Source organism: Cardiocondyla obscurior, linkage group LG06, assembly GCF_019399895.1.
Source record: "Cardiocondyla obscurior isolate alpha-2009 linkage group LG06, Cobs3.1, whole genome shotgun sequence".
Taxonomy (NCBI): domain Eukaryota; kingdom Metazoa; phylum Arthropoda; class Insecta; order Hymenoptera; family Formicidae; genus Cardiocondyla; species Cardiocondyla obscurior.
Genome location: NC_091869.1, coordinates 2,270,032 through 2,294,506, shown reverse-complemented (window position 1 = coordinate 2,294,506; position 24,475 = coordinate 2,270,032). Strand labels below are relative to the sequence as shown.

At 34.6% G+C, this 24,475-nt stretch overlaps 5 protein-coding genes across 7 annotated transcripts; 1 reads left to right on the top strand and 4 right to left on the bottom strand.

Moving 5' to 3' along the window:
• Nucleotides 1-711: 711 nt before the first annotated feature.
• Catsup (Catecholamines up) lies at nt 712-7,012 on the bottom strand. The gene is made up of 5 exons (XM_070658700.1): nt 6,935-7,012; nt 2,974-3,035; nt 1,757-2,891; nt 1,501-1,576; nt 712-1,431 (listed from the first exon to the last, which is right to left on the bottom strand). The coding sequence occupies exons 3-5, from the start codon at nt 2,816-2,818 to the stop codon at nt 1,256-1,258; spliced, it is 1,314 nt and encodes a 437-aa protein (XP_070514801.1). The 5' UTR covers nt 2,819-2,891; nt 2,974-3,035; nt 6,935-7,012; the 3' UTR covers nt 712-1,255.
• Nucleotides 6,335-21,324, top strand: Neb (kinesin family member nebbish). 2 transcript variants are annotated; one of them, XM_070658652.1, is made up of 12 exons: nt 6,335-7,353; nt 7,679-8,221; nt 8,484-9,030; nt 9,126-9,353; nt 9,442-9,570; nt 16,572-16,732; nt 16,880-17,095; nt 17,557-17,823; nt 18,815-18,887; nt 18,963-19,132; nt 19,242-19,698; nt 20,218-21,324. In XM_070658652.1, the coding sequence occupies exons 1-12, from the start codon at nt 7,247-7,249 to the stop codon at nt 21,052-21,054; spliced, it is 3,735 nt and encodes a 1,244-aa protein (XP_070514753.1). In that variant the 5' UTR covers nt 6,335-7,246; the 3' UTR covers nt 21,055-21,324. The 2 variants fall into 2 exon arrangements, with proteins under 2 accessions (XP_070514753.1, XP_070514755.1); XM_070658654.1 differs by lacking the exon at nt 17,557-17,823.
• On the bottom strand, nt 9,768-15,511 carry LOC139103736 (uncharacterized). Its single transcript, XM_070658710.1, has 2 exons — nt 15,037-15,511; nt 9,768-11,105 (listed from the first exon to the last, which is right to left on the bottom strand). Exons 1-2 carry the CDS (start codon nt 15,143-15,145, stop codon nt 10,864-10,866), a joined length of 351 nt encoding a protein of 116 aa, XP_070514811.1. The 5' UTR covers nt 15,146-15,511; the 3' UTR covers nt 9,768-10,863.
• On the bottom strand, nt 21,264-22,830 carry Pyroxd1 (pyridine nucleotide-disulfide oxidoreductase domain 1). Its single transcript, XM_070658687.1, has one exon. It carries the CDS (start codon nt 22,828-22,830, stop codon nt 21,400-21,402), a length of 1,431 nt encoding a protein of 476 aa, XP_070514788.1. The 3' UTR covers nt 21,264-21,399.
• Nucleotides 22,774-24,389, bottom strand: Mrps18b (mitochondrial ribosomal protein S18B). Of its 2 annotated transcripts, none has more exons than XM_070658703.1 (6): nt 24,130-24,289; nt 23,947-24,023; nt 23,551-23,713; nt 23,324-23,421; nt 23,124-23,254; nt 22,774-23,045 (listed from the first exon to the last, which is right to left on the bottom strand). In XM_070658703.1, the coding sequence occupies exons 2-6, from the start codon at nt 24,007-24,009 to the stop codon at nt 22,910-22,912; spliced, it is 591 nt and encodes a 196-aa protein (XP_070514804.1). In that variant the 5' UTR covers nt 24,010-24,023; nt 24,130-24,289; the 3' UTR covers nt 22,774-22,909. The 2 variants fall into 2 exon arrangements, with proteins under 2 accessions (XP_070514804.1, XP_070514805.1); XM_070658704.1 differs by having other exon boundaries at nt 22,903-23,045; nt 24,246-24,389.
• Between the last annotated feature and the right edge of the window lie 86 nt (nt 24,390-24,475).

The following is a 24,475-nucleotide window of genomic DNA, read 5'->3' as shown; positions in this document are numbered from 1 at the left end:
GTACATTTTATAAACTCTAAAGCATTGATTTAAGCTGTCATCAACTATGCAGTATATTTATCATTGATCTTTCCATTTGCAAATATATCACATATCGTCGCCAGTAAATTGTTAAAGAAGTACCTAGTACAATAATTATATCTTTTAATTAAATGATATTTTTGTTTCATTTTTATAAAAAAGTAATTATGCAAAGAGTGTATTTAGGCTCTACAAAAAACAAAGATTACAAAATTATAAAAATAGATTTATTATACAATTAATAAGAATAATAACGAATAAAATTAATCATTTTTTCTTACATTTACACACATATTAAAATTGTTCAATAACTTACACTGAAAGACAGATATGGCATTTGCTGCGACGGCTGCTGGCATACGTGACTTTCCACTCTCTCGGCCGCCGAGTGTGGGGAGGTGTAGTAGGCCGTGTTCCCCCACAGTCCTCTGTGACCGGTGCTCCGCAACATATCTACGCGCGCGTTTCGTGAGATTCGACGTACACCACGCCAAGATCACTTACGCTAGCCGCCGTCGCAGCACCACAAACGCCATTCCTGACGGTGAGTGTATGTACATGTAACATCATTATCCATTTAATTTAAAAAAAATAGTAAAAGTAATTATTTTATTCAAGTACTTAAGTCAAATGAATAACCTCAGGTAGTTTTTTCCAGGCACACCAAATATAAAAGTAAGCAAATAAACCTTTTTTTCTAAACTTACAATTTATAATAATTTTAATAAATATAATTAGTTCAGTCTTGATAACAATTATATCAAAAACTTTTAATTAATGTAGGATTGAAAATTTAAGAATACATAATTATTAATTATTGATTTCTAATTGCTCCCACATTAATAATTAAAAAAAAACACATAGAAACAAAATGCAAATGTTGAATAATTTTATCTACCTTCGTAACAAAATAAATGATTGAATTATTATTTTACAGTAGGTAGATATTTTATTATAAATATATTAAATGTTTTTTTATGAAATAGTCGATATTTTTAATTTATAATGACATTGCTATAAAAGTTTTGCCAGTTTTACAATGTCATTTTTCTATTAATAGAAGTGCAATCAATTTTGTTGGTTTTATGTTAAGAAAATCTTTTTTATCTGCTCTGTTATTTATCTGTCATTTAGACCTATTGTCTCATCCTTTTGCTAGTTTTGCAAAATAGAAACTTCGTCGGAACTAATAAGCAAAAAAAAAAAAAGCAACATAAATTACATACAATTATTCTTATTCATAATCTGCTATAAGAACCATCATATACACTCCGAAAAAGAGTGCAAGTATCTCCATAACTGATTGCCAAAGTTTAGTAGCAGTTAAAAGTTCTGGTATTATAGAAACAGTTGCAATATAAATAAAGCCACCTGCAGTAAAGGGTAAAATCCATTTGGTTGCAAGATCACCTAAAATAAATAAAATAAAATTAATTAAAATTAAAATTTAAAATATTTAAACATTATTAATTTTTTTACCCATTCCTTCTGCTAATAAAGAAACGACTGTCCCTAATAAAGCTCCTACAGCAGTAATCAACTGCATCATCATAGCCTGCAAGAATACAGAACATTTATTGTAAAATATTTAAATATTATATTTTATTATACAATGTAACAGAAAAATCAACAAAATAGATTGCATTTGCAGTATTTTGTACTTAAATTCATAACATATGTTTAGTTAAAATTTTTTTAAAAGTAAAGATAATACATTTATACCTGTTTTTCTCACCTTTCTTTTACTATATCCACTTTGTATCAAAATGGCAAAATCACCAATTTCATGTGGAACCTCATGCAACAATATTGTAAATGTTGTTATATAACCTATACTATTTCCAGCCATGTAACTGGCTCCTATAGCCAACCCATCTGTAAAGTTGTGCAAAAAGTCTGCTACCAAATTTAAATAGCCAGCGATTTTAATATCACTTTGAGGTTCTTTGTGTGACTTAGAAATTACTTTATCACTGTTTTTCTTCTCTCCTTTCTTCTCGGTTTTCTTCTCAGACACATCTTTATTCTTTTTCTCTTCAAAATTATGATGAACATGTGAATGACTGTGATCACCTTTGATAATACGTACTGCTTTTTCCACCATTAAAAATACTATTAACCCTAACAATGCACATAAACCAACAGATATGTCATGTTTGTGATGTCCTGGGTGTGATTCATCATGGGAATGGGAATGAGAATGGGAATGTGGAAGTGCATTAGAATCCATTTCTGCAGAAGCAGAAGGGACTTCCAAATGTGTATGTGGATTCATAGCATGTGGAATCAAATGAAGAAATGCATCACCTAAGAGACCACCAGATGCAAAACTCAACAGAATCTTGAGCAGTGACTCACGTTTGTTGGTGTTGTCCAGTGGTACAAAAAATAATATAAAGAAAGGTGCAGCTGATATGATCAAAGTTGATGTAATAGCGCTTAAAAAAATATCGCTATGATTTCTGTGTAATGTTTTATACGTTTCTTGTGTTGAATGAGAACGTATCTCGTGTAAATGATCGTGATCATGATCATGATGATGATCGTGATCGTGATGATGATCGTGATGATGATCGTGATCGTGATGATGATCGTGATCGTGATCATGGTAATGTTGATGTGGTTCGTTCGTATAAATCTCGTTGGCTTCCTTGGAATATTTGTAACTCGGAGACTCGCGGACATCGTGGCTTTGACAAATCGCTGGCAGATTGAAAATAATGAGCACGATGAAAGCGGCGACTATAAGCCTCGAGATCCATCTGTGTGCAGTGACCTGCCGGTTATTCCCTGTCATCGTGATTCTTTTTGCAACTTTGCCTGTACGATCGAGACGCGTTCGCCTGCCGGTGTGACGTGGACATGCGTGTCTGCGAAAAATACGAAGTTTACGCTACAAGTACACGTCATACGAACCACGTCAACCACGTGTACTCTATTAACCTCACTCACCGACTCTGGCCGACTCTATCTATCAACGGCGTTGATTCCACGCTTCCTGATGACCGGGCAAGCAGTGATCGCAGATTTTAGACGGGCAACATACGCACACTAGGCACAATGCCGTGTCCGTGTGTGCCCGTAGCGCCAGCTAATGCCTCGGACGCAGAGAGCCCAACTCGGAATCGCGGCTTCCACGCGTTCAGATATAGAGACTCGTCCGTGTGAAGCCAGCGTTTCGGCTGCCGTCGGATAGAAGAACAGGCCAGACCTATACACTGTCTGTCCTGTTCTTTCGTGGCGTCGCCGGCACATATCTCAGATCCGCTTCTCGGTAACATCGCGGAGTCTAAAATAATTTTAAGTAGTACGAAATTCGAGTCACCGAATTGTGTATGGTCCGACATTTTCAATGTATAATGTAATATAAGTTTTTAATGTACAATGCAGCAAAAATTTTCCGTCCCACTTAAACAGACTGCGGACTGTCGGTTGTATATACTTTTCATATTTTCTGCAAGTACAACCGGTGTGGTTAAAAATTTTTGATGCATTCTACACATCACTCATACCTAGTTTAAATTATTATAAAACAAGGAAAAATTGTTCGAATAGGACTTTAAAACTACTAAAATACGCGTCGCACAATCCGGCGTAACGCGAATCTCAAGCAGCAGATGCCAATTTCCCGAATTGCGTGCAGTAGCGCACGCACTATCAGTCACGGCTAACGAAACAGAAAACGACACTCCGCGAGGGACCGACGAATACTCCGGGCTGTACAACGATCAATTAAAAAATAAATTGAAAACGCGAATTATAACCCGAGAGCGCGAAACAATATTCCGATCACGAGAAAAGCGACCTTGTTTTATAATAACTTAAACACAACACCCCGTATAATATACAAAAACGCAAAACTGTACGCTCACACTCACACTCGCTCACATAATATTCACCGCGCACTTCATAACACTATGACTCATATTCACCGCGCATTTTATTACAATATCACTCATACTTAGTTTAAATTATTATAAAACAAGGAAAAATTGTTCGAATAGGACTTATAAAACTACTAAAATACGCGTCGCACAATCCGGCGTAACGCGAATCTCAAGCAGCAGATGCCAATTTCCCGAATTGCGTGCAGTAGCGCACGCACTATCAGTCACGGCTAACGAAACAGAAAACGACACTCCGCGAGGGACCGACGAATACTCCGGGCTGTACAACGATCAATTAAAAAATAAATTGAAAACGCGAATTATAACCCGAGAGCGCGAAACAATATTCCGATCACGAGAAAAGCGACCTTGTTTTATAATAACTTAAACACAACACCCCGTATAATATACAAAAACGCAAAACTGTACGCTCACACTCACACTCGCTCACATAATATTCACCGCTCACTTCATAACACTATGACTCATATTCACCGCGCATTTTATTACAATATCACTCATACTTAGTTTAAATTATTATAAAACAAGGAAAAATTGTTCGAATAGGACTTATAAAACTACTAAAATACGCGTCGCACAATCCGGCGTAACGCGAATCTCAAGCAGCAGATGCCAATTTCCCGAATTGCGTGCAGTAGCGCACGCACTATCAGTCACGGCTAACGAAACAGAAAACGACACTCCGCGAGGGACCGACGAATACTCCGGGCTGTACAACGATCAATTAAAAATAAATTGAAAACGCGAATTATAACCCGAGAGCGCGAAACAATATTCCGATCACGAGAAAAGCGACCTTGTTTTATAATAACTTAAACACAACACCCCGTATAATATACAAAAACGCAAAACTGTACGCTCACACTCACACTCGCTCACATAATATTCACCGCTCACTTCATAACACTATGACTCATATTCACCGCGCATTTTATTACAATATCACTCATACTTAGTTTAAATTATTATAAAACAAGGAAAAATTGTTCGAATAGGACTTATAAAACTACTAAAATACGCGTCACACAATCCGGCGTAACGCGAATCTCAAGCAGCAGATGCCAATTTCCCGAATTGCGTGCAGTAGCGCACGCACTATCAGTCACGGCTAACGAAACAGAAAACGACACTCCGCGAGGGACCGACGAATACTCCGGGCTGTACAACGATCAATTAAAAATAAATTGAAAACGCGAATTATAACCCGAGAGCGCGAAACAATATTCCGATCACGAGAAAAGCGACCTTGTTTTATAATAACTTAAACACAACACCCCGTATAATATACAAAAACGCAAAACTGTACGCTCACACTCACACTCGCTCACATAATATTCACCGCGCATTAGATCGCTCGCAGGATAGTCCACGACGCTTCCGTTAAATCCTCGATCTTGACAAAAGAAATATGATGTATCTTGATGTATCTTGATGTATCTTGATGTATCTTGATGTATCTTGATGTATCTTGATGTATCGTCGATGAAACTTTTATTTAATTATGACTCCTCAAGGCGCTGACTCATCGAAGTGACCGTGAACTTAAACTTGAACTCCGGTAGAGAACAGTTATCCCCCCTTTACACATCCGTTCCCGACTACATTTAGGCGCGAAATGAGGGTAGCGCGGTCGTGATAACGGTACTTATGTTGAGGGGGTAATTAATTGGCGCACTAGGGAAAAAACGTTCCCACCTATCAGGTGATAAGAGAAGGGTTGTAATTGGTCGGCATGGGGATGATACCGCGAGTGTCCAATGAGTGTGAAAAATTTTGTATTGCGACCCGTTTATTTTTACCGTTATGCGCACTTTTTTGGCGCCGTTCATTCCGCTGACAACAAACTTTTTGAAAAATAGCGGATGCAAAGCGTGCGCATGGTTTGTTTTAATATTCAAAAAAGAAAATAATTTAACCGGCTATGGACAATTTTTTTCCCGCGAAGCATACTCGTAAAGGCAATTATTTAGACATTTGTCGGTATAAGAAAAAGAGAGTTCGCAGTTTTACAATAAGTTAATCCGTAGAAAGCGAGAGTGATAACGTGCAAAAAAGCCACTCAATTATTTCGACGATTATTGTGAATAAAAATTAGACATGTCGCTTCTCATCCGCGATATCGTAAAGTCAAATAGAGCTTTAGTGACCAGCACGCGCGAGTGATTTTCAGATACGCGGTGTAAAACGAACCCCGCTAATTAAATTATATGTAGAAATTTAATCCGCTCATTAACAATAAACGATCCGATCGATAGCGTTCGTTTTAATCTAGAAACGTGAGATTGAGTTATCTCATAATAGCTACGCGCATTAAAGCGCGTTTCACCGATGCACATATCGGCAAAAATCTTAAATAAATTTATACTTGTTCGCGATAAAAATCTTTCTCTCTACGCGCCGAAATCTCTAATGGTCAGTTTAGCCGCGGAGCCTCAGCGTGCGGGTGTGTTGTTAATCGCTCCGCAATTACGCGTATTTTCGACCGCTGATTGAAAGTCTCGTATGCGAATAAGTGTCGACGTCGACGACTCGGGAACGAACAATCATTTTAAGCACTCGTGTGCCATTCCACTTGTCGCTCTGTGGTTCTTTCGTGCCTCGAAAAAGTGTTTCGGGAAGACAAGGTTATGTCACCGGCAAAGCGCACGGAGCGTCCGACGTGAGTTGCGCCGCGTGATAGGCGTCATCGACTCTCTTTACTCGTCATTTACGTCAGCGAAATTCAGAGGATTCTGACAATCACCGTTAACAGAGCGTGAGATCCGCACCGGCGACGTCGCGAAGAAGTAGGACAGACAGTGTATAGTTCTGGCCTTTTCTTCTATCCGACGGCAGCCGAAACGCTGGCTTCACACGGACGAGTCTCTATATCTGTACGCGTGGAAGCCGCGATTCCGAGTTCGACTCTCTGCGTCCGAGGCAGGCGCTACGGGCACACACGGACACGGCATTGTGCCTAGTGTGCGTATGTTGCCCGTCTGAAATCTGCGACCACTGCGGGCAAGTCGGTTCGTCAATCCCAAACTTTTCGGGTCTTCGCGACCACAGGTGACAGCACTTCTCGGAATGACTCCGACGTGGATTAAAATTATCTAGTTGGGTTATAATAACACGCCATATTTTATCTCAAAATGGCGATTCGCGTATTGTCCGAGGACTCCGAGGTTGTACGTCTATGTACCTTTGGTACGCCGTGATCGCTGTAATCGTGAATACTCGCCGCAGACGCCGCAGTAAAGCTAGGTCGTGAAACTCAAACCAGTTTGAATTTTCCTTGTGTTGTCAAGTAGCCCTTTTAACACGATATTTATTTGCAAATGGCTAACTGTAATCAAAAAACTACGAGCCGCGGCTACTGCGAGGCAATCTTCTCGACCTCGCCGCGAAGCTGCAGCAAGGAGAACGTTGTTCCCGCGATAAAAACGTAAGGCTAAGTACGATTGATATTGTTTAACCGTTACGCGCGATGGTTGAGAATCGAAGATATCGTGCCAGCGTGATCAACGCTACATGAATCCAATTTCGTTGCCAGACGCTAAATAAAATTAATATATATTAATTTTATTTTTATATGTTTGTATTCATACCTGTGTCTTATACGTAGAATATAAAAAATTGACAACGTAATTTAACATACAATTATTTTCTTATTTTATTGGCTATAAATATTTAATAGTCTTTTAATGTTTATTAAGGCTTAGAAGAAAAAAATAGCTTGTCAAAAATAAAACATGTATTTTCCATTGCAGACGAAAGAATTTATACCCTTCTTTGTTAAATGGTTCAACTGCTTCAACTAAAAACCAAAGTACAAACAAGCCAGCACAATGTTCTTTACAAAAGGTTTCTTCAAAACTGAAAATGGTAGAGACACCAAGATCTCCAAGCAAGCCCAGTGCAGAACGTCCAAAATCTATAAATCAGGAAAATTTAATTTCTAACAATGCTACACCTAATGATAAAAATCTAAAAACTCCAGTTAAAAGAGTTGCTGGTGGAATATTTAGTGATAAAGCATCTTCTATACAGTTGTATACTCCCAAGCACATGAGAGTAACAAACACCCCAAGTACCAATGTTAAATCAAGTATTTTGCCCAATTCAATAACACCTATGAAACGTTACTTTAGTGATCATGCTCTGTCACAGAGCACTCCTGATTGTTTTAATACGGTTCACTTGGAAACTCCATCTCATAAAATTGATGACATAGTAATGGGAGAACAGACAATATATGAAGGTGAAAATAGTAATCTGACAGTAGGAATACGTATTAGACCTTTGACTGCTAAGTAAGTAAATTTATATATAATTAATTATTATGCAAAACAAATTAATTGATAATTGTTATATATTTAACTTGTAATATTTTAACAACTATAATATATATATATATATATATATATATATATATATAAAACCATATATTAAACTATTGATAAAAATAATTCTAATTATTCTCTTTTATTTTTACTTATATTTTGACTGTTTCTTTTATCTTTTATGTAATATTAATAAAAAATATTTTGTTACTTACAATATTTTTTATTTTAGAGAATTGAACGATCCAAAAGTTACAACAGCTGTTCAAGGAAATGGTCAAAACATTACTGTAGATTGTGAATCTGCACATCACACTTTTATGTACGATCATTGCTTTGTTTCGTACCACGATCCACATACACCTGGTCATGCTAGCCAAGAAGTTGTCTTTTGTAATATGGTATTACCTTTAGTACAAAATGCTTTTGAGGGTTACAACGTTTGTTTATTCGCATATGGGCAGACGGGATCTGGAAAAAGTTATAGTTTAATGGGCACAGAATCCGCGCAGTTAAGCACAATGCCAATTGATGAAAAAGTCGGTATTATTCCGAGATTTTGCCAGGAAATATTTACACGATCGCGTGACAATCCACAAGTTGAAACTACTGTGGAAATTAGTTATTTTGAAATATATAATGAAAAAATACACGATCTCTTAGCAAGTACAAATAACGGATCGAAGAAAGCTCCTCTTAAAGTAAGAGAACATCCTGTCTTTGGCCCTTATGTTGTCGATTTGAGCCAGCACTGTGTACAAAATTACAAAGATTTACAGGTACTTGAAAATTTCGTAATGATAAAACGCAATTATAATTGGTTTCGTAATATTTATTTATTTATTTCTATTAATACAATATTAATACTTTTTAGACTTGGCTTAAAGTGGGAAACTCGCAAAGAGCTACAGCCGCGACTGGTATGAATGAGAAGAGCTCACGATCTCATAGTATTTTCAGTATTATATTAACTCAGACGTATTTGGACAATCAGTTAGATTGTAAGCCAATTGATGCTAATCGTCGCAGTAAAATTAACTTGGTCGACTTGGCTGGTAGTGAGAGATTGAGTCAAACTTCTGCAACAGGTGATAGATTAAGGGTAAGTTTCTTACATAATGTGACTTAGTCCCACGTTATTCCAAATATATGTTGAATAATATCGTAATATATATTGATTTGTTTAATAGGAAGGTGTGTCTATTAACAAATCTTTACTTACTTTGGGGAAAGTAATTGCATCACTCACAGAGAACACAAACAATCGTAAACAGGGTTTTGTGCCTTACCGTGAATCAGTATTGACATGGCTGTTAAAGGTAAGTACTATTTTATCTGTGTATGTTTTAAATTAGCGAACACGCAAAAATTATTGAAAATTTAATCACATTCTTTTTAAAGTTGAAAGTTTTCTAAAATAATCTTATAATAATGTTAAATATTTTTCTATCTTACGTACTTTACGATTGCTTTAAAATTAATTAATTTTGTCTGGTCAGTAAATAAATTTAAATAATTTTATGATATAATAGATAATTTTTTATTGAAATAAAAATACAAAGTAAAGGGTTTCTCATGTCTAAACATACAATAGCTTAAATACATGTTTGAAAAAATGATTATAATATCACAAATAAAATAATTAAAATATATCGATTTAATTCTAATCCGGTATCTACTGTTTTATCTTTATAATGAAAAATATATAAAAATCTTGTTTTTTTTTTTTTTTTTTTAAACTATGTACTTAAGTACATTTTATGCTGTAGTATATTTTTCTATAATGACAATATTACATAAATTATGACTTATTTCGCTACTCTTATAAAATATTAAATTATAAACTCAGTCTCATATATCATGAAGCAATGTGTGAGGATTTTTTTAATTTATCGTGATAGTGCAACTTTACTGAAATTTCAAATAGACTATTTTTTAATTTTATTTTGCATAAATCTTTTGAATTATTATTTACGAACAAGATAGCAAGTGATTCTGAAGTTGCAAAGAATAGCAACGACATTTCTATCATCCGTTTCAATAATGCGAATCTAATTATCAAACATAGATACAATTTTAAATGTTTAATTGTCATAATAAACAGTCTTGACGACAATTGACATATGTAGGAGCATATTCACATTCGTTGAATGACTATTATCGCACGTATAATCGACGTTAACAAAATTTTGCGTTTATTCAATACATGTAATTAAGAGACTGCATAAAGTAGCGATAAACCAATGAAAAAGTTTTGTTTGCCGTGTATACTTTGGTAGATATCTTAATGTGTGTAATCTAATTGTTATCTTCCTATTCTGAAAAATTTATTTGACTCACATCCGCTTAAGTCTAGTCTTGTTAGCGTTTATTTCATAGGTCTAATGAAATGTTTAAGAAACATATCATGCACGTTATGAAAGATAAACAAATTTTCAAGAGTTAATTCTATTCTATCGTTCTAACATCTAATATATTTTTTACTTCTATTATAAATTTAAAATTAATATTATCTTAACTAAAAGTAATTCTATTAAACGTTTGTTATTTACATCTGTATATTGTTGAACGTTATAACTACTATCGCAGTTATTATACGTTATGCTTAAAGGCTATGATTTCTCTGCTCCGCGTGACGATTTTGTCGACTTATTTTGGTCTGTATTCGCGGTGCTTTTGTCATTATACTTGACGTCGCTCTCCTCTTCTTCCTCGTGAATCCCTTCGTTACAGGAATCGCTTCGTGATTTACTTCTTATGTAAATCGCTAGGTTTCTCCTTTTCATTTCTTTGCACAAGTGGCAGCTTTCTTTAGATTGTGGCTGCACAGCTCGTTGGTTTTCCGTTGATTTTCCTTAAACAATAACAAGGATTGCTCATCAAAAATGAAGAGTCTTTCTTGTTTCTTTTTCTTTTTTCCTCTCGTTGATTCCGATAAATATTTCTAGGTTCATTAACATTTTATGGCTTTACGGTATACTCGGGGAATAATTATTAGGTGTCGAAAACATTTTCGTTCTGTCGTTAGAAAATCTATGTCGCATTTTACAAGTTACATAAAACTCGGCGGTAAAACCGGTTCATTTATTCTTTGGTATACCGGTTCCGAGTCTGGTAACGTATTTTCTCGATAAGCAGACACATAGCTGGCGGGTTATGTTATACGGTACATTCATGTGTAGTAAAAATAATTTTCGGAAGAAGTCAGTTTAATATTTCGTTCAACTAAATTCAAGAATTGAAAAAATCTGTATACATATAGCTTGTAATTAAATTATTATTACATTTGTTATTAATCAGATTCGTTTATTCGAGACGAAAATCATTCTGCTTCGCTCAATCTTGTTCACCTCGCGTGCGTATAAATTATGTTCATAAACTTTCACAGCATTAATTACATTAGTTACACGTTGCACATTTGATTAATGAATAACGATCGAATGAATGGAGGTAATAAACGGAATTTTTAGCGAAGGCATTAATCATTCCGTTTAATGTCACGGTTTTTTATTTGACTGTATAGCTCGTTAAAAATAATTAATTTTTATTTTCAATCAACAAAATCTAGTGTCATAGCGCCGGTGACCGTCACGGCAATTAATGAGTTAATAAAAGAAAAAGAAAAAAAAACACAATAGAAGGAAAAAAAAAAAAACTAAGATTCCAACGTACGATCCGTGGAACGCATTCACTTGTAGCGCCAGATGATTATACCTTTGCTTGTGAGTCAGAGCGATCTGTCGTTCCACCTCGCCGCGGCTATTTAAACACGTGCAACAATCTCCGGAATACATCGCAATACACTTCGGCGGATCGCGTTTACATTTAAACAGATGATTAATTCCAGAGCGTAAGTCGACTTCGAAGAAATTAAAACGCGCGTTTACGAGATTCGTCTTCTTTTGCAAAAGTCTAATTGGCATTGAGAAATTGAAACCGGAGCTTCTCGCTGTTAATGATCGAGCAAAGTGTGATTTCCTGCAAAAGGAAAACAAATCTGATTTGCGCTAATTAATAAGAAGAGATGTTGACAGTCAAAGCGTGCGCCGAATGCGGATAGCACGCAACCGCCTAAGGGAATCGACTAAAAATAGACACGTGCGTATCGCAGAAACGTAATGCGTGACGGACGGGGTCTTGGAATAGCCGGAATAAGATAACTGCTGATTCGATTGCCGACCTTGTAGAAACGTATCGTTTTCTTTTTGTATTATCGGACTCGTATTTTAAAAAATTCTCACGAGAATTTCCCTTTCAATTCAACTAAGAAGTTCGGTCTCTCTTTCTCTCTCTCTTTTTTTTTTTTTTTTTTGATATCTAGTTCTTACGTAATTGATAACGACGTTGATAAAAAGTACGGTAATACCTAATCGTCTTTGTGACGAGATATTTAATCGACGCTCTTCTCTTCTTTAGGGGACACGATTGTGGCAATAAAAAAATATCTGATTTTATCTTATATATTGTAATATCTCGCTTATCTATTTTCAATGCAATTTCTTTTTTGCTTTTTTTTTCTTTTTGGCATTTATTCGCGCTGGAGTGGTTAATATATATCAAGCTCAACAATAATACCAAGCGCAATAAACACACGTATTAAAGTATTATGATCATTACGACAATCGCAGTCGCAATCGACGTAGAACGGGTGATGAATGCATCCGTGAAAAATATGCGAGATATGTGAATTCGCAAGTAAACATTTCATGCTAGCGATTCGTACAATTATGTAACTCTTATCTCGTTACGACGACACAAATAGAAGTCCAATTTGCACGGAAAATATGTGATAATACATATACCTTTTTCAGTTAATAATTTTTTTTTTTTTTTGTAAATTTCCATTTCATATATATTTTTTTTGCCATTAGTGAATCGATATCTCTGTTTAGCGGTAACAAATGGCCTTTGAAAATCGTTGGTTCGAATGGAGAATAATCGTAGCTATAAATGTCATAGTAGAGATACCACTGAATTGAAACAAATGTGCTCCACAAGAGTGCGAATTCGTGATAATGTAATTAATTCCGTTATAACGTGACCCGAGGTATCTTTAGATTAAGTGATTTAATATGATAATATATGATAAATAGAATCGTTGCATTGATTATTCGTCTTGCTGCGACGCATATTTGGTTTTAATTTTTTTAGAGGAATGCATTATCAAAGTAAACATGTGATCTAAAATCGCAAAAAATAGTTCTTACTTTCAGTTAATAATGGGAATCTATCGATTAAAGTACTTATAAAATTATTTTACATTATGATATATGAAATTTATAATATAAAACTTTTTTTTTTTTCTTAGTCTTGCTGCAATCACATAAAAATTTACATATGTGCATTTACGAAATAATTATTGTTGTCTAGAACATGTATCAGTTGTCCGTAATTTTTATTCATAAACTGCAAGCTGCAGGTATATTTTACGACGTAAAAATGTGACGCATAGGTCTGTACTACAAAGACAACCATTGTCCACATATTTACCGCGATAATTTACTGCACGCGAATATCGATAACACCCAGTAATGAGAAATGTAGCAATAGAAATCGTAATTTATATATATTTTTTTTTTTCCGCCCTTTTAATATTTGCGGATGCACATATTTTTACATTACTATAAAACAGTATTGTCATCTCAAATTGTTATTACTATATCCGATACCTATTGTTAATGCCGATAGTGATTTGCAGCACTTCCTATTCGCGTTGAACGACTTAATAGGAGAAAGGTTGCTGGGTGGATATCGTGTGGACGCAATGACAAGTCTCGAGTAGAAACTTCTCACTGAAGAGTGGAAAAACCTCTCTTTTCATCGACGTGTGTAAATATCCGGTTGCTTAGTCTTAAAATATTTCGTAATAATCAGCGATTTCGAGAATTCCGCTCGAATAAATGAAAAAACTGAGTGCAGCGATGTGTATCTTTGATTTCGGTTGATAAACATGTATCCAAATATCGGTCCAGAATTAAATCAGAGATAAGATACATCTTCTTGTGCACAAAAATAAAAAAGAGAAAAACGAAGAAATATTATCTTGAGATAACTTGTCAAGTAAGCTCTTTTAATCTTTCCTGATCGAAAATATGATGTTTATCTCACAATTTATTTTCGCATGCAGGTGCACAACGCAGAAAAAAGGTATAAAATCTTTCGGAGACGTCAGGTTTCAATCTTTAAGCCTCAGATACACTATTCTGGTCACTTAATCTCTTTTTTGTGATCGAAACCTTAGACATTAAAAACAAAAAATGTATGAAGATTATTTAAGTGAGAAAAAAAAATCAAATTAAAGTTCTATTATGAATTTAAAAAGTAATCGTGTCTTTTCAAATTTGCAGAATTTTAATGCCTTGAAATTAAATATTGAAAAACTTTTATTTTGAATCTTACTTCGTTTACTTTGTGGAAAACCATTTTCTTTTATATCTTTACAATTTAAAAAAAAAAAAAAAAAAAAAAAAAACAAGCTCTGAATTAATAAGAAAAAATTCGTGTTCCTGCAGGCTATTTGTAGAAACGCAATACGTAATCGCAAGAAGATGCTTATCACTACCGCCAACCCTACTTAACAACCAGAGCGCATTTACAGCTAGTTATCAATTAACACGTTGTGTCAAGGGCACAGCTGTAAAATAAAATCAGAGGATAAAAAGAAAGCGAATGCTCGCAAACAATCGGACTAGGGCTAAATAAAACATCGGACGCAAAAGTTGTAGATTAATTAATAATGTAAAATACGAAGATGCGAAAGGGAATTATACCGGTCGTCTACTTACTGGTGGTGCATTTGAAATAGTCTCGGTTCCAAGGTAGCTCGTAATCGCGATACTGCGGGTTCCTCGAATACCCGTACGTAAGCACCTCTGGTATGTAGACTAGGTCCATGATGACCCTTTCGGTGGCGGTGGTCTACGAGGTCCAGCCGGCTGCACCGCGTCCACGCGAATTGGCGACCCGTGGTATCTCGCTCTGCGAGGTCTCGTCAACGTGATGCCCCGTGGTCTTTCCAGTCAGTTCGGCTTGCTCGATAGACCAGCGTTGATAAGACACGTGCGTCACGGAGCGTGCGTTACGTCCGGTTCGCAGAAGAAACGCAGTTTCTTTTGCGGAGATGCAAAAACAAAAAAAAAGAAAAGGAAGAGTAGGCTTTCTGTAGTAGGGGAACGAATCTCTCGCTCGTCTCTCTTGCCGGCTGTCGCTCGCTTCGAACTAAACTCATCGTGGACGCTACGCGCGTAATGTTTATCTGTTGGAGCTGCTCCCACACTCCACCTCGCCGCGCTTTTACCGCTTCTTCCCGTCCGACACAACTTCTCGGACCTCCCTCTCCGTGTCCTTCGTATATAGTGTTCTTCGCATTTACGTTCTTGGTGCCCCACCTTCCGTTCGACCAATCACCTCCACCGTTCCGTGTGGATTTTGTGCGACGCACAAAAGGTAACAAACACGCACGGTCGTAAAAAAAAACGCATGCGTGCGTGAGTGCGGGCGAGTGCGTACGTGCGTACCGGCGCGTGCGTCCCCGTAACCAGAAATATCTCATTTAAAAATTAAAACCAGTCAGATCTACGCAGGAATCGTCTCATCTCGCGTTATATCTACTTTCTGTGTTTTTTAAAATTATTTTTATTAATTTATTTTTATTTTATTTATTTATTACTTTAATTTTTGCAACTCGTATCCCTTTCACTTCTAGGTATACATGTATTCGATCGTGATCTCTTATAAATTGTTTATTAATTAATTTGTAGTAATAAATAACGCGTAGAATTTGTTTCAAGTTTTTTAAGTCACGAATAAATAATGTCTTAATTTTCCTAGTTATTTTTTTATATGCAATTAAATTTATATTATTAATAACACAATTTTTCTTTTTAATTATTTTGTGCGAGAACAGAGTTAAAATTTTGATTTAATTTACGCTTTCTGCATTGGATTATTATTTATATTTTTATTTATTTGCGAGCTGGAAGAACTGCAAGTTGCAAAAAAAAAGTAGCAGATAAGAATCTGATAGATTAAATTTGCAAAATGGAATATCCGCTAAGTTATCTGAATAATTGCGAAAACAAAGAATGTTAAAGGGGAATCAATTTTTGGAAATTTTATCGATACTTAAGGAAATAATACGTCATTGATAATTGACAACGTGGTTTGATAACAATATCGTCCGGTTTAAATTCAGAATTGATAAGATTTGCGATCGCTTTTGACGCTTATGAAGCAACAAAGCGATAAGGCTGCTTGCCACAAATAAATAATGCAAAATGTAAATAAGAATAGGATCTAATGCTGAATGTTTTTTTTGCAGGAAAGCCTAGGAGGCAATTCGCGAACAGCGATGCTGGGAACGGTGTCACCGGCCAATATTCACGTGGAGGAAACTTTAGCGACTCTTCGATATGCATGCCAGGCTCGAGCTATAGTCAATCGAATTCGTATCAACGAGGATCCACACGATCGGCTAATTCGGTACATGTTTAACTTTTAATTAAATTGAAAGCTTTTTTGTAAATGTTTCTGCCTACTGCTGATCAAATTGCTAAGCATAAACTTATCGCAAATGCGTCAGAGGCAAATTATTTAAAATATATATAATTAAATATCTGATTCTTATAGCGAATTAAAAGCTGAAGTGCTACGTTTACGCGGAGTGCGCGAAGGATACGAGAAGCAATTTGGAGCTATTCCTTATCAGCTACTCGATCGCATCAAGTCGTACAAGTGGAGTCCTTCCCAGAATTTCGATAAAGAAGTCGTACAGAAGCAAAAGGAAATTGATAAGCTGAAAGATCAATTAAAGAAAACAGAAGATCAGTTGGCTGTTACTCAAATGTAAGCAACGCAGTTTTATATTTTCTAAAATATGATAGAATAAGATGCCGAAAGCGGGACAATGAGATTTTAATTTATCTATAGTCACGTTACATGTTTGAAATTGTTGATTAAATTTTTTAATCGTTCTTGGAAAGTATAATTCCGAGACAAAATCATCGGAATTAATTATCCGAAAATATTACAATTGAAAAATATGACTTTCTAATATGATACATATTTTACTCTTGATTGTTACACTAATCTTATATTCAAGAGTAGAGTAGTCTAACAACAAAACATAAAATTTTGGAATTAAACGAACTTTCGAAAGTAAAGCTAGTTATCGCGAATATACGTTTACACTAATTGTAGATGTACATGTGGTGTCGATGAGAGTTTCAAAAATCTGACTAATGGACTTTTTCAATTGGAAAACATTGAATCAGTAAGACTTAATCGTCAGCCACATATAATTACAGGAGTCCACATGAAAAGTTCCAAAAAGCAGAAGAAAGGAAAAGCTCGGAACTTAAATATTTACGCCGTTGCGGAATTGCCATCGAGATTGATTTCCAAGAGAGAGATAAGCAACCTTGTCTCGTAAATCTCGCGGCCGATCCTCTGTTATCCGGTACACTTTTGTATCTCATACCTCCAGGTTTGGTCCGTATCGGAAAGAATAGCGGACCCGAAACCGAAAATCTGGATATCATATTGGACGGACCTCTTGTTAGGGCATTGCACTGGTTAGTCATGGATTGCATTGCGTGTGCATTTGGTTTTCTAGGACAAAGTAGAGGGGAAATATCATCCGGTGTTACTGTGTAGTGAAATTCCTGAAAATTATTTACAACCTCAATAATGTCAGCAGCATCATAAAAGCGTATTGTTCTTTCACAGAAAAGCCAGTCATAAAGTTAAGATTTTTTTTTTTATTATTTTACTTCCTCATTGTTAAAATATGACTGATACCTTAATATAATATCTGTCGATAATTTTTGCTAATAACATACAAAATTAAATGTTTATGTGTTTGTTGGTGTCACGTATATTTGAAATTCATGAAATATTTAAATCTTTCTCTTGTAATCTTGTACATTATGACGTATAATAGCAAGTTTCCTAAACACTTTAAAATTCTTTTTTTCATCAGCACGCTTTGTCTCATTTGCCTCGTAAATTTAATAATTCTTTCTTAATTCTAATGCATGTTGCTATTGTCACACAACAAATTGGATAATAACACAATTATTGTTATCCATGTAAGTTATTTTCTCGATTAGATGAACTCTGTCAGGCATGAAGTGAGCTCTGTGGTTTTTTTTAAGTATAATTTTTTTTATTTCGTAAATTTTTAATACAATATTCTCGATTTATTTATAGTTAAATTTTGTTATATTCAGTATCATGTAACATTATACAGGTGTCATTAAGGATTCACGAATACGATAAACTGACATTCGAAGGCAGCAACTTATGGCGCAGTATTTAAATTTTATTTCTTGCTACTAAAAATGCAACAAATTGCAACTTGTCCGCAAATGCATTTATGTATGTGCTACTTGGTAAACACTAAGTACTCATCGGAATATGCTTATTTTCTCTTTTTGTTGAATACTATTATAAAAATGCTTGAAATCTGTTTCACCAAATAACCAACTAAAGTTTCAATCTCTTGTACGTTACTAATTAAAATGTTGTACATAATTTATCGTAAGTTCTTTTCTTTTTCCTTAGCTCTATCGAAAATAACGAGGGAAAATTGATCTTGACGCCCGAGTTGGATGCGGATACATATGTCAATGGGCAGGTAACGACGACAGATTAATTGCTAATACAATAAAAAATAGAAATATTAAATAAGATTATTTCTACATATTTTTAGATGGTTACTGGAAAAATTGTGCTCAAACACGGCGATCGCTTAGTTATTGGCGGTAATCACTATTTTAAAGTCTTAAATCCTTACGACGACTCCTGCAATGTTAAGCTTTCCACACAAGCAATAGATTTCGAATTTGCGCACCAGGAAATTCTTCGAATACAGGAAGAAAAGTATGTATTATTTATTTTAAAAAATCTCAAGAGGGGCTTACGTTCTTAAAATTATAATGCGGTTAGTACAAAAATATTTATCGTCATTAATAATAATTCTTTATTACAGGTTAAGAGCAGAATTAGAGGAATCGAAGCAAAAAGCGATAAGAGAACTCGAAAATGCCAAGCGCGAGGTAGAATTTCAGCTTGGTTCGCAAAAGTCAAAGTACGAACAGAAAATTCAATTTCTAGATACCACTGTGAAAGAACAACAGCATACACTCAAGCAAATTGATCACAGAAAAAAGGAGTTGGAATTGGAAAAGGAATTACTCAGTAAAGAAGTAGAAATGAATAATAAGATCAAAAAGATGCAATTGGAGCAAAGTCACGCACGACTAACACCGTACAAGTCCAATTTTCTACAAGAACTTGAGAGTATTTTAAACGAAAAGGCTGCTGATATTGAAAATGCCCTAAAAACGAATGGAGAAATGATAACCGCTGGTGGAATCAGTCTTCACGAGATGCAAATACTTGTGAAGGAAGCGACTCAACGATGTAAAGAAGCCGGGTGTGATTATGTAAGTTATTTTATAATTTTTTTTTTATTTGCTTATATAAATATCGAAAAATAATTCTAAATATAATGCATTACATGAATATTTAATGCACATTATAAATGAATTTATCTACGTGTTTTGTGTATTAGAATGTGTTTGTAACGACGATAATACTGATATCGTTGTTGATTGAACTCTTTCGACATGTAAGATACAGCAATCGCGAACTCTGATATGCTTTTAGCATTAGGAATTGCCGACGATAATATTTCAATCGCAATAAAATGTTATGAAAAAAATTAACGTTGACGAAGTTATAAAGTTGAAGTGTATCTAATTTAATGTACAAATTAATTATTGTAAACGGACAGACACGTGCGTGTTATTTTTATGTAACAATTTTTTTTTTATTCTACAGCTTATAATAATTTATTCTATATTTCTCTTTTTTTTCCAATAAGAAATTATTTTTTTTAGCATAATATTTATTTATTATATATCTATTAATTTTGTGTACAATTTTTGTAAATTTTTTTCTAGGAGTTCGACCAGCAACAAACAATAGTGGAAAATAATTTACAGCCAGTGATTCGTATTCGTGATAAGACGAATTCAATGGAAACTCTATGGAAGGCGACAGATTTTCTAAATTGGATTTATCGCTTGAAAAATGGTGATGATATAAAGGAGTCTGTTAAGGAATTGTGGAATTCTGATTCCAAGTGGGAGTCTTTTGAAGCGGAAACATTTGAAGACTCTTTGAACAGTAGTCGAATCTCAATAAATATGACTCCTGTGAAAAAACAACTAAATCAGAGTATTCATCTAGATAAATTAATATTAGAAACGACGATGAACGATACATCCAAAATGTTTGATCAACAAGAGGATGTAAATGCATGTCTCACACAAATCGAAGTTGCAACAAAAACATTAAACAAGCTGTGTCGTAAAAATGATAACCACGATGCTACGTCGATCGTCGAATCATTGAATAAAATGCAAGATATTATAGAGTCCTTAAAAAATATCTTTCAGAATAAAGATTCAAGTGAATGCGAGGATATCAGTGCAAATTCAATAAACAGTGCCAATAATACTGTCATCGACATGTCGAATGATGTACAGAATACACTTTCACAACTCCGTAATAAGAATACATATGAATGTAAAGAAAATAATACTATTTTAATGGACAACATTAGTAATAGTTTAGATAACTTACCAACAAAAGATGATGTTAAAATTTGCGTAAGTCATAGTACATCGCCAAAGAAATCTAGTATACGGAACAACAAAACGAATATGAAAGATGGAAACTGTCAAAAAAATGTAAGGTTTATTGATAAATCTAATCAGCAAGACTTCAACAAATGAAAGTAAAATATTTAGTTTTTTCTTTTTAGCATAATACTTTTTAATAAGCTTTTACTTTTTCCAAAAATATAAGAACGGTATATGTAATTGATAATATATATTGCATCATAGATTTAGATTTTTGTATTATTTCATTAAATTTTATATTCTAGTATATTTTTAAAATCATCTATTGGACCATGTACATATAAAAAAAGACTACGAATAACTTGTGTAAAATATTAATATTTATTTGCTATAAATTAAAACAATAAATTTTAATAAACCGAACTTAATTTAATTTAATCTAACGAACTAAAAGTAAAACGCAACATAATAGGGGTTTGTTAAAAAATTAGTGATACATCAGTCGAAGTAATCTTCGATATCGATATCGGGGTTTAACAAATCTTCACCATATATACTTAAGTCCAATTGATTAAGTATCAAATTTTCACACATTTCTTCCAAGTTTGTTTCCCCAATTAATACAGCACCTTGCATTTTGCCGTCTTGTAAAATAATTTTTACGTATTCCTGATTTTTTGTAACTCGCAAAAGTATCTCGTAATTATTTTCCAGTGTCTGGCCGTTGAACAAACCAAGTAAGACGACTTTGTAAGAGAAAAATTTAGTCACATGAGTGAAAAGTTCAAAACAAAAGTCTTGTAAGAATTCTTCGCATTTAAAATTCGAGACTATTGACTTAGCAGCGTAACGACCCATCTGATGAGCTTGTGTCCACAATCTCATTTGAAACCAATGTTTCACTTTTGGCCATCCGACAGTACACACATCTCCAGCAGCATAAATATCCTTTTTTGAAGTTTCCAACTTCCAATCTACTAACAATCCACTATCTTCGCCCCTTTCGAGATCTTCCAAGCCACATATGTCGCAGCTTGGAATAACACCCGTCGCCGAGACAATAAGATCACATCCAATAATCTTACCGTTTGTTAGTTGCGCGTAAACCGGCCATTCTTCTACGAAATCGAACTCTTTTTGTTCGTCGGAATTAAATAATTTTAATATCTCGCACTCATATTCAACTTGAACATTTGAAGGTGCGAAATGAGTACCACTTATATCAAAACTGTTATGCCAATCCGGTCCAAGTGCGGCACCGTTTTTAACCGGCACGCCATCCGTTACAACGTATCTCATTCTTTTGGACGGCGGATCTTTACTAAAATTTTCCGATACATTAGACTTGGATGAAATTTTATCTAAAAAGAATTCTGCGGCTCCGGGATCGACAAATGTCGCGGAAATGTGCTTATCTTTAATTACCCAAATTATTTCGACGCCTTTAACTTCATGTACTAGCTCGGTGGCAATTCCGCCATTACCAATAATTATAACCCTCCTGGCATTTTTAAGTTTTTGAGAAAATTGTAATACAGATTCCGTATCACGAATACCTATAACGAAATTATTATTTTCGGCTATTAATTTAGGTTTCGCACCGGTACAGAGACACAACATTTTGAAGCTTATAACGTTTCCACTACTGACTTCCACCAGCTTTTGAACTGTATCAATTTTAACTACAGTATCTTGAATAATTCGTATCATTTTATGCTTTTTGCTTAAAACTACTGCATTTTGTTCCTCAACATCAAAATGCATTAATGTTCTGCCTAATGGAACTACATTTGTTACAGCTTTTATCAAGGAACTAGCAGTAATTAAAATAATACTTTCTTCTGGTGCAAGAAAACTCAATCCTTCGGCGCAAGATACTCCGGCTATTCCACCGCCTATTATAACAAAAGTAGCCTGTACTTTTTCCATATTTTCTTTAGGATTTTATCTATATTTAATAGAAGAACTATATAAATGTCTTATATGGTGATTGAAAAATAACTAGACATTAATTATTTGTCGGTTTCCACTCTGAATAATCATATTGTCGTATAGGAAGGTCAAATGTGATAGTCCCACAATCTTTAGCCTTAATTAATGCAACCAGGAGTTCCTTGTGTCTTTTTTGGCAGATATTTGTCTTTCTGCAAATAAATAAACGTTCATAAAAATGTGTATTAATATAAATTAAAAAATATCGTAAACAAAACTTGGATACTTACGAATAACTCAGAACTTCTCCATTATATTTATTAATAAACTGGTCAAGTAATTTAATATTTCTATGGTCAAGTACAAGATATTCATCTCTACATATTGGGCATGGGTTTCCAGTAGAAATATTGCCACCTCTCTATTAATTATAAAACATTATTAAAAACATTACACTAAATATTATAAGGCAATAAAAAAGCATACATACTATGCAAGTTCTTCTTGTTTTCTTAGGTGGAAACATTCCTTTGTGATTTCTTTTATATGGTTTCCATACTGGCTCATCTCCATAAGTTTGCTTATAAGCTAGAGTTTACAACAATAACAGTGATATAATAATTATACAATTATTTGCATATGTATGAGAAACATTAACCTATATTTGTTAGGTTTATCAAATAATTTGTATTGAAAACTCAAATACCATTCACTTACCATCACTATTCATGTATTCAATGCTAGTCTCTACTGATATTACTGGTCTAGCTTCAACCTTAGGAGTATCTAAAGTCTCAGCACTTGAATTGTCATTCTGATTTGCACTTTCTTCTTTAGAACAATGGGTAAGTGAAAATGCTACTGCTCTTGGTGAATCAAGCTACAAACAATTTAAATCTGTAAAAGCAACTTATTGATCAAACTTTAATTAACTGCATCGGCGATTAATTTATTAAACAATATCTATTTTTTATTAAATATAACAATTTTATTAAATATAACAAAATGTAGATATCAATTAATAAGTTAATCGCCGACAAGTTAAACAAAATTCAAAGTAGTCTTGAAATATATTTAGTTCGTACGCAGTTTATTGATGAAAAAAATACTTACTTTGTAAGTCAAACTCGTTCGTGCTAATATCCCCGCTCGATGTAACATGTTCAACATCGACATACTTGATAAGATAACTGTGAAAATAAGACATCTATTATTTATTTGTTACACATTTACATGCATTACTTTGCAGTTAATAACATCAGAGACAATCTCTCGAGTTCAATATGTAATACATACATGATTCAGCTTATGATCACACCAAATTGTTTTGCAAGTTGTAAAATTCTCTCAACTACACTACGCTCTAGCCCAACTGTGCTCTTTGCAATAGAAATAACAATAGGTTGACTAACCTTACAAACTTCTTCGCCATTTGTCGCGGAGGTTGCAACAGCCAATGAGGCTTGCGGCTCGATACGCTTCATGTGCATAAGGCATAAGCGAGTATCTCTCGTGACGTAATGCAGCTGCACCGAGACAAGTCGAATCAGTGCCGGTCTAAAACAACACTTGTGCCGTGCAAATATCAAGATTCCGAGCGACGTACCCCGTTGCTCGCTGTCGGTCCGATTGAAATCGTAAT